At 42.6% G+C, this 15,101-nt stretch overlaps 1 protein-coding gene across 3 annotated transcripts in view; it reads right to left on the minus strand.

Moving 5' to 3' along the window:
- Nucleotides 1-11,801, minus strand: part of cep83 (centrosomal protein 83) — a 56,585-nt gene extending 44,784 nt beyond the window's left edge. Inside the window, exons 1-3 of one of the 3 annotated variants that reach the window (XM_072241017.1) lie at nt 11,554-11,800; nt 3,736-4,231; nt 2,001-2,258 (exon numbers count right to left, since the gene is read on the minus strand). In XM_072241017.1, the coding sequence (XP_072097118.1) occupies nt 2,001-2,146 (146 nt within the window). In that variant the 5' untranslated portion in view covers nt 2,147-2,258; nt 3,736-4,231; nt 11,554-11,800. Of the gene's footprint in view, nt 1-2,000; nt 2,259-3,735; nt 4,232-11,553 lie in introns of all 3 variants that reach the window. The other 2 variants (XM_072241016.1, XM_072241018.1) reach the window with 2 other exon arrangements.
- Between the last annotated feature and the right edge of the window lie 3,300 nt (nt 11,802-15,101).

The following is a 15,101-nucleotide window of genomic DNA, read 5'->3' on the forward strand; positions in this document are numbered from 1 at the left end:
TTTCCCATGATTAAACCTTTGCATTCAATTATTACAAAACATTATTGAACTCCCATTCAGTCAGGATGTTCCCAATCTACATCGATCTAGTTACAGGCCCTTGAAGAATGATTTGGGACTGCATTTGTTCCGCAGTCACCTAGGCTCCTATGCACAGCTACCTCTAATTTCACACCAGAGGGCTGCAGTGGGAACCAGCAGTGACAGTGGTAGGGGTAAGTGACTCTTTAGATTATATTTTGGATTACATTGTGTTAAAATGTGGAGCACAAGAAATGGAAACTGTGTTTTCTTGGATGTTTCCGTTTATAAAGTGGTTGAAATTCGATAGTTTTCTTTTTTATAACATGATTTTGTTTTCAGGTGACAGCTTAATTTCTGACATAATTCTTATGCATTTGAAAGTTCTTTTATAGGAAAGCTACAAATGGGTTGAGACATTTGCACCCTGGGCCATTAATAATGAGTTACTACAGGTTGAATACCCCTTATCCGAGCAACACACACAAAATGCTGGTGGTACGCAGCAGGCCAGGCAGCATCTATAGGAAGAAGTACAGTTGACGTTTCGGGCCGAGACCCTTCGTCAGGACTAACGGAAAAAAGAGATAGTAAGAGATTTGAGAGGGGGAGGGGGAGACCCGAAATGACAGAAGACAGGAGGGGGAGGGATGAAGCCAAGAGCTGGAAAGTTGATTGGTAAAAGGGATACAAGGCTGGAGAAGGGGGAGTATCATGGGACAGAAGGCCTTGGAAGAAAGAAAGGGGGGGGGGGGAGCTCAGAGGAAAGAATATATATATAAATAAAAAATAAATAACAGATGGGGTACTGGGGGAGGAGGGGCATTAACGGAAGTTAGAGACGTCAATGTTCGTGCCATCACGTTGGAGGCTACCCAGACAGAATATAAGGTGTTGTTCCTCCAACCTGAGCGTGGCTTCATCTCGACAGTAGAGGAGGCCGTGGATTGACATACCGGAATGGGAATGGGACGTCGCTTGAATTTCCAGCATCTGCAGATTTTCTCGTGTTTACCCCTTATCTGAAATGCTTGGGACCAGAAGTGTTTCAGATTTTGGAATACATAATGAGATACCTTGGGAACACCATACTTTCTAACTTTGAATTTATGTCACACGTATACTTAACAGTAACAATTATTATAAACTATTAATATAATGGAAATATAATGCGTGCAGAGCCACAAAAGCAGCTCAGCATCACTGGGAAATCACCTGAATCAGTTGTCGAACAACAACAAGTACTGGAGACCTTCAGTCTCCACCTATGGCGCTGTGTTTTGAATAAAAGGTTACAGTACATTGTATTTGTACTTCACTATTTTTATGTAAAATATAAAAACAATCGGTATCGTAAACTTGTTCTAATGTTAAGGTTTTCAACAGCAACAATCTCATAAGCACATGAATTTCTCTGCTGCTTCATAACCAGCAGACGTTTCAGCTTTACATTTTTTTTAATCTTTAAATATTTAATGCTGTGCCTTTTCTTAAATTTCTGCAACTATTTTGATGTCACTTTCTCTCACTCAGTGTTAAAATTGTTTTATTAATAACACTGACTAGCATCTTGAAACTACTTGCAAAATCTATGTATGAGATGTTTTCTTATTTTGCCTCTATAATTTTCTTCAGTTTTGTTGATTTAAGACTGACTCTCCTGGCAGTGAAACAGCTTCTCATTTACCCGATCAAAGTCCTTTACATTTTGGATGGCTGTTATTTCTCTCATTAAATTTCACTGTATTAATGAAAATATGAGATACTTTTATTGGTCACTTCAAATACTTGAGTCTCTTACCCCTAAAATAGTTTTTGTTTTTTTTTAAGTTTTTCCACAAGGCCTGAACCACCTTGGCATAAGTGGGGGGAAAATTGAAATTCTTATGCTAAACATTATCTTCTCTGTGCACCTCTGCAAGAATTCACAGCATTTCAGTTTCGTACAGTTTTCAAGCACATGCAATTACTGGCAATACCTTGTGTGTTCAGCCTTTAAGATTTGATAGTTGGTTCTGTGATGTTCACATCTCATTCTCTCATCAATTAACATTTTTTGTAGCTCCATTTTAGTGCTACATAGATCTACATCCAGTTCAGATGACTGTTTGGGAAGACCTTCCATTGCAGAGCACAGCTGTATAGATGTTAATGCCACTGCCAGAAAACCCGGTTACAAGAGACTCTCTTCTGAACAGCACTTGACAAGTGGATGGAAGCCTCACTCCTGAAATAAGCTGCACAAAAATAAAGTCATAAGTACCAGAACTTCACAAGTTCTCTCTCTATTGACCTCTCCAATATGTTTCAAATAACACATGAATAAAATAATCTTTTTACAATAATTTAAGATCAAAGCAATCTTTAAAGTTAAAATGTCAGCTAACTCTAAGTCAGGGAAATGCAAAAAAAGGTACTTTCCCCATACATCCCAACGGACCTAGATATAATCTCTGGTCTGATTTTAATTGGCAACTCAGATGGATTTTGTAAGAATGGAGCAAAACCTGAGCAGAGTTTTGCAGGTACAATTGCCTCATATGTTTGTTTCTTGCTGGACTCGTGACATTGTGATGAATGTTAAGGGGTTAATGACTTCCTTCTAGTATGTGAATTCAAAGTCTGTAATCACTTATCTGCGACTAATGTACACTGTGTGACTGAAATGTGCTTTGTAGGCAGGATAGGAAAAAAAGCTATGTCTGTGCTTCCTTGTTCTAAGAATCATCACATGTCTGCGCTTGGGAAAGCCTGATAACTAACACTTAAGAAAATGTATAACCTCTCAAGGACCTATTGCGCAGCTTCGCTATTCTGTAGAATTGCAGTTTAGGCTCCTCCTTACAACTTTGAGTTCTTCTTGTCACGTACGTCTGGGATGTAAATAAGAGTGTACTCTATTGTTAAGCAGAGTTCCAAGATCCCACTTTTAGGTGCTTGGGCTCTGCATGATATCATGTAAATAAAATCCTTTAGTCTGAAACAACTCTCTGAGTCAGCCTGATCTATTCTGTCTGCTGCTCCTGAGATTTATCTGCAACAACACTATATCCACTGCTCTACCTTTATCAGTTACATCCAATCAAAGTCAAAGTCACTTAGATCACATTTCTTCCCTATTCTGAAGTTTGGGAAGAAAACAACTGAACTTCTTTGTCATGTCTGCACGCTTTTATGTATTGAGTTGCTGCCACATGATCAGATAATTACATCAGCAAGCAGTGTACTTAATGAAGTGGCCACTGGGTGTATCTGTACCTTGATAATCAATTTACTTTGACTTGAATCCCTTCCGCAGTCTCCCTACTGTGACCACATCTCTCCTTCAATGATGACCAGCACTATACTTAAGGACAGAATAACTGAACACTTGAAATTTTAGATGAACGAACAGATCAGGCATTGTCTTTCAACTACAATTTATTACCCTTCTTTAACTGCCTTTGAGATGGTTTGAATAGCAATTATCTGCAAAGGGACAGCACTGGGTTTGAAAGGGTTGTTAGAGTAGCCCTCATCAAGCAGCTTGAGTGAATCCACTTTTCAGACATCCCACCCTGCAAAAATTCATTTCAGGGAGGTAGCACCATCAATTTGCGGGAGACTCCCAGAACTTCTGGGAGAGGTGGGATGTCTGCAATAGAGTAGCTCCTTAGCAGCTAGTTTAAATAATGTTAGCTATGCTAATGAATGAATGACACCTGTTAAACTCACCTCAACATGTCTTTTACAGTCTTAACCCGCCATGGGCAATAGAAAAGTCACTGTTGCAAACAGTGCAGCGAGCAACACTGTCATTATTTTTGACCCCTATTAGGCAGGGGTACACTTTAGGGTAGTCTGGGGTGACGTACGTTTTATATTTTCTTTTTTCGGAACACTCTGCCATGGCGCGCGCTCTCTCGCTCTTGTGGTCACTCTCGCGCGCTCTCACTCGCACGCTGTCTCTCATGCTCTCTCTCTCTCTCGCGCTCTCTCGTGGTCTCTCTCTCTCTCCTTCGCGCTCACTCTCTCGTGGTCTCTCTCGTGGGCACTCCCACGTGCGCTCTCTCTCTCGTTCTCATGGTCTCTCTCTCGCTCACGCTCAAAAAAAATGATTTCTGGGACATTGTATATAATTTGCAGGCATCAGGGAGCCACTATTAATATGCGGGAGACTCCCGGAACTTCTGGGAGAGGTGGGATGTCTGTCACTTTCAACTGACTTGATCTGTAAGACAGAAGTGTGAATGTTTTGACAGTAATTTCACACTATTAAAGTCACTCTACAGCAAATGAAGCAGTGCGTGCCTGCATATAGCACAACGTAGACAATATTCAGTCAAAGGGCTAATAGGTGGAAAATAACATTTTACCCACAAAAGTGTCGTACAATAACACTTCCAACAAAAGATAGCCTATCCTCCCATTTTACAGAATTATCATTTGCTTCACTATTACGGTAATATGTTAGTGGTCACCATTGCCCAGAAACTCAACCATACCAGCCAGTGAAGTACCGTGGGTGCTAAAACAGCTCAGGCAGGATATCCTGCCATATGCACACACTGATCATATAGACTCCACTTGCCTGATGAGTGCAACTCCAGTAATAAAGTGTATAAGATGAAGAGAGGCATTGATCATGTGGATAACCAGAGGTTTTTTCCCAGGGCTGAAATGGCTAACACAAGGGGGCATAGTTTTAAGGTGCTTGGAAGCAGGTACAGAGGGGATGTCAGAGGCAAGTTTTTCCACACATAGAGTGGTGGGCATGTGGAATGCACTGCCAGCAACAGTGGAGGAGGCGGATACAATAGGGCCTTTTAAAGAGACTCTTAGATTCGTACGTGCAGCTTAAAAAAATAGAGGGCTATGTGGTAGGGTAATTCTTGGCAGTTTCATGGTCAGCACAACATTGTGGGCAGAAGGCTGTAGATTACAGAAGTGCTGTAGATTTCTATATTCTATGTTCTATGTAAGTATATGATACTAACCAGGACAAAGTAGCCTACCTGATTGCCAGGAGGAAGTTGTGCGTTATGTCTTACAGATGGGACGTTTGACTTTCAACTACTACAATTACCTTCTACTGTACAAGGTAAACTTCCACAGACACGATCTTTTTCTTTTCACATCTATTGGCCTCAATCTTATCACGGCAGCGCAGACCACACTATCAAATGTTGCCTTGATTTCAAGACCAGTCACTCTTACCTTATCTCTGGAACTGAGCTATTTGTTCATGTTTGAACTTATATTGTAAGGTCTTGATTAAACCTAAACTGAGCAGTGAGTAGAATATTTGTTAATGGTAGGTCATACATTAGTGAAGATTTTTTCAACAAAAAATGTGTCAAGAGAATACCTACAAAGTGATTGATTTGGATTGGACAAAATCACTCATTATGTAATTGTAGCTAAAGCTGAAGTTCACGGACTTGAAAACAAATTATTGACTTACCGGGGAAATTGAATGGGGTGGTGCTAACTATAACTGGCAGACTCTGAGTTGGAGCCATAATTACTAACTATACCACTGATTGGAATAAAAAGCTAATTTGCTACTATTACAAATAAACATTGTATGTTGTGTAGACAGAGCACTAATTTATAAACAGACATCTGTAGAATGAGTAAATTAATAAATCTATAGGGATTGGATTTTTCCTGTGGGCCTAAAAATAGAACAAAATACTTTCTTAAAGATGAAAAGTGGAAAAAGATTTGCAAGCCAAAACAGATGTATTAGCATATTTGTTGGTTGCGTTGCTTTAAACTAATTTGCAAGGGGGATGGGACCCGGAGCGATAGAGCAGTGAAAGTCAGATCTAACATATAGAGAGGCTTTGAGGAAAGAGAAGCAGAATAAACGGTGTAAAGACAGTAAGGTAGAAGGGCTGAAGTGTGTGTACCTCAATGCAAGAAGCATCAGGATCAAAGGTGATGAACTGAGATCTTGGATAGATACTTGGAATTATGACTTAGTGGCCATTACAGAGACTTGGCTGGCACCAGGGCAGGAATGGATTCTCCATATTCCTGGATTTCAGTGCTTTAAAAGGGATAGAGAGGGCAGAAAAAGGGGAGGAGGGGTGGCATTACTGGTCAGGGATACTATTACAGCTACAGAAAGGGCGGGTAATGTAGCAGGATCCTCTTTTGAATCAGTATGGGTGGAAGTCAGGAACAGGAGGGGAGCAGTTACTCTATTGGGGGTATTCTATAGACCCCCTGGTAGTAGCAGAGATACAGAGGAGCAGATTGGGAGGCAGATTTTGGAAAGGTGCAAAAATAACAGGGTTGTTATCATGGGTGACTTTAACTTCCCTAATATTGATTGGCACCTGATTAGTTCCAAGAGTTTAGATGGGGCAGAGTTTGTTAAGTGTATCCAGGACGGATTCCTGTCATAGTATGTGGACAGGCCAACTAGGGGGAATGCCATACTAGATCTAGTACTAGGTAATGAACAGGGTAATGTCACAGATCTCTCAGAGGTTGAGCATCTGGGGTCAGTGACCACCGCTCCCTGGCCTTTAGCATTATCATGGAAAAGGACAGAATCAGAGAGGACAGGAAAATTTTTAATTGGGGAAGGGCAAATTATGAGGCTATAAGGCTAGAACTTGCGGGTGTGAATTGGGATGATGTTTTTGCAGGGAAATGTACTATGAACATGTGGTCGATGTTTAGAGATCTCTTGCAGGAAGTTAGGGATAAATTTGTCCCAGTGAGGAAGATAAAGAATGGTAGGGTGAAGGAACCATGGGTGACAAGTAAGGTGGAAAATCTAGTCAGGTGGAAGAAGGCAGCATACATGAGGTTTAGGAAGCAAGGATCAGATGAGTCTATTGAGGAATATAGGGAAGCAAGAAAGAAGCTTAAGGAGGGGCTGAGAAGAGCAAGAAGGGGGCAGGAGAAGGCCTTGACAAGTAGGGTAAAGGAAAACGCCAAGGCATTCTTCAATTATGTGAAGAAAAAAAAGATGACAGGAGTGAAGGTAGGACTGATTAAAGATAAAGGTGGGAAGATGTGCCTGGAGGCTGTGGAATTGAGCGAGGTCCTCAATGAATACTTCTCTTCGGTATTCACCAATGAGAGGGAACTTCATGATGGTGAGGACAATATGAGTGAGGTTGATGTTCTGGAGCATGTTGATATTAAGGGAGAGGAGGTGTTGGAGTTGTTAAAATACATTAGGATGGATAAGTCCCCGGGGCCTGAAGGAATATTCCCCAGGCTGCTCCACGAGGCGAGGGAAGAGATTGCTGAGCCTCTGGCTAAGATCTTTACGTCCTCGTTGTCCACGGGAATGGTACCGGAGGATTCAAGGGAGGTGAATATTGTCCCCCTGTTCAAAAAAGGTAGTAGGGATAGTCCGGGTAATTATAGACCAGTGAGCCTTACGTCTGTGGTAGGAAAGCTGCTGTTAAGGATTCTTAGAGATAGGATCTCTGGGCATTTAGAGAATCATGGTCTGATCAGGGACAGTCAGCATGGCTTTGTGAAGGGCAGATCGTGTCTAACAAGCCTGATAGAGTTCTTTGAGGAGGTGACCAGGCATACAGATGAGTGTAGTGCAATGGATTTTAATATGGATTTTAGTAAGGCATTTGACAAGGTTCCACACGGTAGGCTTATTCAGAAAGTCAGAAGGCATGGGATCCAGGGAAGTTTGGCCAGGTGGATTCAGAATTGGCTTGCCTGCAGAAGGCAGATGATCATGGTGGAGGGAGTACATTCAGATTGGAGGATTGTGACTAGGGGTGTCCCACAAGGATCTGTTCTGGGACCTCTACTTTTCGTGATTTTTATTAACGACCTGGACGTGGGGGTAGGTGGGTTGGCAAGTTTGCAAACGACACAAAGGTTGGTGGTGTTGTAGGTAGTGTACAGGGTTGTCGAAGATTGCAGAGAGACATTGATAGGATGCAGAAGTGGGCTGAGAAGTGGAAGATGGAGTTCAACCCAGAGAAGTGTGAGGTGGTACACTTTGGAAGGATAAACTCCAACACAGAGTACAAAATAAATGGCAGGATACTTGGTAGTGTGGAGGAGCAGAGGGATCTCGGGGTACATGTCTACAGATCCCTGAAAGTTGCCTCACAGGTGGATAGGGTAGTTAAGAAAGCTTATGGGGTGTTAGCTTTCATAAGTCGAGGGATTGAGTTTAAGAGTCACGATGTAATGATGCAGCTCTTTCAAGCTCTGGTTAGGCCACACTTGGAGTACTGTGTCCAGGTCTGGTCGTCTCACTATAGGAAGGATGTGGAAGCATTGGAAAGGGTACAGAGGAGATTTACCAGGATGCTGCCTGGTTTAGAAAGTATGCATTATGATCAGAGATTAGGGAGCTAGGGCTTTACTCTTTGGAGAGAAGGAGGATGAGAGGAGACATGATAGAGGTGTACAAGATAATAAGAAGAATAGATAGAGTGGATAGCCAGCGCCTCTTCCCCAGGGCACCACTGCTCAGTACAAGAGGACATGGCTTTAAGGTAAGGGGTGGGAAGTTCAAGGGGGATATTAGAGGAAGGTTTTTTACTCAGAGAATGGTTGGTGCGTGGAATGCACTGCCTGAGTCAGTGGTGGAAGCAGATACACTCGTGAATTTTAAAGGACTACTGGACAGGTATATGGAGGAATTCAAGATGGGGGGTTAGATGGGAGGCAGGGTTTGAGGGTCAGCACAATATTGTGGGCCGAAGGGCCTGTAATGTGTTGTACTGTTCTATGTTCTAAATACAAACAATGCATTTCACTGTATGTTTTGATGTACATGTGATAAATAAATGAATCTGAATAATAGTTAAAGAGAAAAAATATATTTTTGTAAACCAAAGTGCAAGGAGTGAGAAATTATGCCAGTTATACAGTACTTTGGTTAGATCAGACCTAGAATACTATGAGCAGATCTCAATTCACAACTTGGAAAAGCGTACAATCCTTGAAGTGTGTGCCATTTACGTAAAACACAACAGTGACCGGGCACCAACAGTTAAATTATCAAGAGCCTATTTTACAAGTTTTGGAAAAATTTAATGTTTCAGATATTATGGATAGATTGAAATTATTTCTGTTATTTATCAAATGCAACACTGGGGTTCATAATCTGAAAATTAAGACAGACCATGAAGAGTGAAGTAAGGAGAATTACTATATGCATAATAAAAAACAACAAAATTTGGAATTCCACAAATAACAACTGACATTTGATCTATTATTAACTTTAATTCTGAGACTTTATAAGGCTTAGTCAGACCGCACAGAGTATTGTGAGCAGTTTTGGGCCTCTTATCTAAGATACACTGGCATTGAAGGGGTCCAGAGGAGGTTTGCAAGAATGATTCCAGGAAGTAAAGGCTAACTTATGAGCATTTGATAGTTCTTGGCCTGTACTCGATAGAGTTTAGAAGAATGAGGAGGAGGGATCACATTGAAACCTATCAAATATTGTTAGGCCTAGCTACAGTGGATGTGAACAGGATGTTTCCTATACTAGGAGAGTCTAAGATCAGATTGCACAGCCTCAGAATAGCGGGACATGCATTCAGAACACGGATGAGGAGGAATTTTGTTAGCCGGAGGAATAGTGAACCTGTGAAATTCATTGCCACAGCCGGCTAAGACGGCTATGTTATTAGCTATATTTAAAGCAGAAATGGGTAATTTCTTGATTAATCAGAGTGGAAATGTTGCAGGGAGAAGGCAGGAGAATGAGGTTGAGAGAAATAATAAACTAGCCATGATGGAATAGCAAAGCAGACTTGATGGGCTGAATAGCCTAATTCTGTTCCCATGTCTTATAGTCTGATGGGTCTTTGTCATTAAGAATTTTAAGAAAAAAGTGGCAACCTCACAGATCTATCTAACTTCATAAATATTCTGTGTCTGTCCTACACGGTCATACGCAAAGGTTAAAAATACAATTGGATCTATGTAAACAAATGAATTTAATGTGATAGTCCCTTATCTGCACAGTTTGCTTTATTTACCTACCTTCAATTTCTGTTGAAGGCCTGTCCACTCCACTGGCATTCCTCAGATGGGCTGAGGAATGACAAGTGAATTTTTAACTTAGTGTGAAGTAATACATTTTGGACTTTCAAACCAGGGTAGAAGCTGTATCGTGAATAGCAGGGCACTGACGAGTATGATGAAACAGAGGCATGGGAGCACAGACGCACAGTTCACTGAAAGCAGCTAGATGTAAAGGTGGTGAAAAAGGCTGGCCTTCGTCAGTCAGGGTATCGAGTTTAGGAACAGGGACACCATGTTGCAGTTATTTAAGTTGTTAGTGAGACCACACTTGGTCACTCCGTTACAGGAAAGACAATGTCAAGCTGGAAGGTGCAGAAAAGATTTATGAGGATTCTGTCTGGACTAGAGGTTCTGAGTTACAGGGAGAGGTTAGTCATGCTGGAACTTGGCAGTATAAGAGAATCAGAGGTGACCTTATGCAAGTTTATAAAATCATGATAGTATGGATAGAGGTGGACAGAGATAGTCTTTTCTTCAGGGTTGCAAAATCCAAAATTAGAGGGCATAGACATATGAATGGTCACAGACGGCTGTGCAGTCCAAGCTTTTGGGTATATTTAAAACTGAGGTTGACAGGTTCTTGAGTAGTAAGGGTGTCAAAGGTCAGGGGAAGAGACAGGAGAATGGGGTTGGGAGCGAAAATAAATCATGACCGAATGGCAGAGCAGACTCAGAATGGCTAATTTTGTTCCCATGTCTTATGGGAGAGATATAAGAGACCTGCAGTGAGTAATGAAACCTGGAAAAAGCTGCCAGAAGGAGTGATCCAGGAGGGTACAACTGCAACATTTAAGAAGCATTTGGACAGGTACCTGGAGAGGAAGAAGCTGGGGGATTATGGGTCAAAATGTGGCAACTGGGCCTAGCAGCAAGAATAATACAGTATGCTCTGCAGGAACCAGTTGGATCAAAGGGCCGGTTTCCATGCTGTTTTACTCTACGACTCTCATTTGCCTTTTCAATTGTTCATCACTAACATAATTCAAAGTAAATGTATAACCAAGGCACACGTATGTCATCATATACTACCCTGAGATTCATTTTCTTACAAGCATTCAACAGTAGAAACCAAGAAGTGCAATAGAATCAATGAAAGGGCACACAAAAAGACTGACAACCTATGTGCCAAAGAACACAAAAATAATGAAATACAGTACAGGGATAAATAAATAAATAAATAAATAAATACTGAGGCCACGAATCTTGAAAGTGAGCCCATAGGTTAAGGAATCAGTTCAGTGTTGAGGTGAGTGAAGTTATCCACGCCCATTTAGGGGCCTAATGGTTAAATATAACCTGAAGATTTTATGTCCTGATATAGGTCTGTTCTTAGACACAAATTAAACAAAAAAATGGCAAGTAGAGGCTTTGGTCAGGACTAAACGGCCTGCTTCTACCATCTCTCAAGTCTGAGAATACAAGAGATCTCTCACCAAGCCCATTTCCAGGTGATTGCCACTGCTAATTCCACCCACCCCCGTGCCCAGCGAAGAGAGGTCGGGCCCCTACCTCGTACTCCTGAAGCCGCGATCCCCAGCCTCCCGTGTGGAGGGCAAGTCCCCCACTGTCCGGAGAAGGCCCATCCGCACCGCCCTCGGCTCGGCGCTCCTCTTCCCCTTCCGGTTCCCGTTCCCGGGGCAACGGCGGACGCCCCGCTCCGCTGCGGGCGGGCGGGCGGGCGAGCCCGTTCCGTGACCGCTGCCAACAGCGGTGGACCACGAAGGGCCTTTCTCCCGCCCACGTCAAGCGAGCTGTCTGACCCCTCGCTCGCCCAAAGGCCGCAGACTCCGCCGGGCTGCGAACCTTGCCGACACCGGGCGGACCAGTGAGGGGGCGGCTGCAGCTGGAACGGGGGTCGTAGGGTCCTGATTACGCCCCAGGGGCAGGGAGCTAACTAGATGGGACATGGCCCATTCAGGACATCTCATTAGGGGATCAGAAGTGAAGAGGGTCAGACACTTTAAATTCCTCAGCAACACACACAAAATACTGAATGAGCTCAGCAGGTCAAGCAGCATCTATGGACATGAACAAACAGTCGACATTTCGAGCCAAGACCCTTCTTCAGGGCTGGAAAGGAAGAATAAAAAAGGTGTGGGTGGGGGAGCCTAGCTAGAAGATGATAGGTGAAGCCAGGTGAGTAGGAAAGGTAAAGGACTGGAGAGGAAGGAATCTGACAGGAGAGGAGACCGCACCAAAGAAGAAAGGGGAAGAGGAGGGGCACCCTAGGGAGGTGAGAAGAGGTAAGAGGCCAGAGTGGGCAACAGAAGAAAGGGGAAGGGGAGGGATTTTTTTAATACCGGAACAGCAATTGATATTCATGTCATCAGGTTAGATATAAGGGGTTGCTCCTCCACCCTGAGGGTGGCCTCATTATGGCACAAGAGGAGGCCAGGTCAGAACAGGAACGGGAATTAAAATGTTTGGCCAGGAAGTTCCACTCTCAGTGGATGGAGAAGAGGTGCTTGATGAAGCAGTCCCCCAGTTTGTGATAAGTCTCGCCAATGTAGAGGAGGCCAAATGGGGAGCACTGGTACAATACATGTCCCCAGCAGGTCTGGCAGGTGAAGTGTTGCCTCCTCTGAAAAAAAACTTTGTGGCCCTGAATGGAAGAGAGGGGTGAGGAGGAGGTGACTGGGCAGGTGTAGCACTTTGGCTGCTTACAGGTATAAGTGTCAGGAGGGAGATTAGCGGGGAGGGATGAAAGGACAAGGAAATCATATAGGGAGCAATCCCTGCAGAAAGTGAAGAATGGTGCAGGGGGGAGGTAAAGATATGTTTGGTGGTAGAATCCCTTTGGAGATGGTGGAAGTTGCAGAGAGTGATGTGTTGGATGTGTTAAATCCCTTGGTGTTGGCACAACAGCACCCCGACATTCCTAGAAGTTTGTATGGATTTGGCATGTGACCTCAATGTTTGACAAAGTTCTATAGATGCATTGTGGAGAATATCCTGACTGGTTGCATTATTGAAGCATGAATACCCAGAAATAGAAAAGGCTAGAGAAAGTGATGGTTACAGCCCAGTCCATCACAGCCAATGTCCTCCACACTATTGAGCACGTTTACATGGAGTGCTGTTACAAGAAGGTAGCATCCAGGCCATACTCTCTTCTCACTACTACCATTGGGCAGAAGGTACAGGAGCCTTAGGTCCCACACCATCAAGTTCAGAAATAGTTATTGCCCTTCATCCATCAGGCTCCTGAACCAGCGTGGAGTACTTCACTCACCACAACACTGAACCGATTCCACAACCTTTCAATGACTCCACAGCTCATGTTCTCAGTATTATTTATATTTTATTTGCACTATTCGTCTTCTTTAGCACATTGGTTGTCAGTCTTTGTTTGTGTATAGTTTTTTTCACAAATTCTATTGTATTTCTTTATATTCTGGTAAATGCCCACAAGAAAGCAAATCTCAAGGTGGTATAAGTGACATATACCTGCTAAAATAATAAATTTACTTTGACTTTGATGTTCAGACTGTGACCTCTCTGGTGGATGTTAAAAGCTCCACTCAAAGAAGAAACCAGAACTTCCTCATGGTGTTTAACCAATATTTAGCTGCTGACTCAAATAGACCTTATGTTGTCTGAAAAAAAACATCAAAAATATCTGTGAAGACAGGAAATAAAAACAGAGTACAGATATACAGTACTCTGCGGGTCCGACAGTATCTATGGGGATAAGCAGGGTTTCTCCTTGCTATAGCTAGTATAGTTACATTTTCCCAACATTACAGCATCAACAGCCAAGGAAAAAAAATCAGATGAAATGCCAACTTAATCAGCAGTTGATTTATTGAAAAAATATATAATAGGCTGATCCAATAACAATGGCAATAAAAGCAAAATCCTGTTATGTTCTAACGGAAGGTTCCCAATGAGTTAGCATGGTTGTTAATCGATGAAGTTAGTTTTCACAAAATTCCAGGTGTGAGTAACTTGTCCCCAGATTTAACATATTTCACCAAAGTGGTGGGTTCAACAATTAGCTAAAATAAACAGCATTATCAGGATACAGTAGCAGAAGTAGGCCATCTGCCCATCAACTTTAATCATGGCTGAATGTTTTCCTCAATCCCATTCTCCTGCCATTTCCCCATAAACCTTAAACCCCTTACCAATCAAGAAAATATCAGTCTGTCTTAAATACATTTAATGACTTAGCTTCCAAAGCCCCCTGTGGCAATCTGTTCCACAGATTCACAACCCTCTGGTTGAAGAACTTCCTGCTCATCTCAGTTCTAAAGAGACATCCATTTATTCTGAGGTTGTGCCTTGGACTCTCCCAAAGGAAACATATTCTTAGCAAGCAACACACATAAAAGTTGCTGGTGAACGCAGCAGGCCAGGCAGCATCTCTAGGAAGAGGTACAGTCGACGTTTCGTGTCGAGACCCTTCATCAGGACGAACTGAAAGAAGAGCTAGTAAGAGATTTGAAAGTGGGAGGGGAAGGAGGAGATCTGAAATGATAGGAGAAGACAGGAGGGGGAGGGATGGAGCCAACAGCTGGACAGTTGATTGACAAAAGGGATATGAGAGGATCATGGGACAGGAGGCCCAGGGAGAAGGAAAAGGGGGAGGGGGGTAAACCCAGAGGATGAGCAGGGGGTATAGTGAGAGGGACAGAGGGATATTCTTAGCAAGGTTACATATTCTGCAAAAGATTCAAGATTGCTTAATGTCATTTTCCAGAAAACAAGTGTGAAGGAGAACAAAATCATTGTTATTCCAGATCTGATCCAGCACAAAAAAACACAATATAAATACATTCGTTAGCTTATATACATAGATTGATTGTATGTCCTTAATGTGATGCTAAGCACACAAGTGTTGTACATAAAATGACTAACAGCAAACGATAAAGTATTGGTGTGGAGAGGTGAGTTAGCGGGTGGAGATGTTGATCAGCCTTCCTGCATGAGGAGAGAGAAGAGGCTTTGCATCTTGACTATTTGGGGTCTGTTGATTAAGAAGTCAAACACCCAGTTGCACAGTAGTTTATTTAGACTGAGGAGTATGAGGTTGTTCAGCAAGGTCTGTGGGATAA

The sequence above is a fragment of the Mobula birostris genome, chromosome 23, assembly GCF_030028105.1.
Source record: "Mobula birostris isolate sMobBir1 chromosome 23, sMobBir1.hap1, whole genome shotgun sequence".
Taxonomy (NCBI): Eukaryota; Metazoa; Chordata; class Chondrichthyes; order Myliobatiformes; family Myliobatidae; genus Mobula; species Mobula birostris.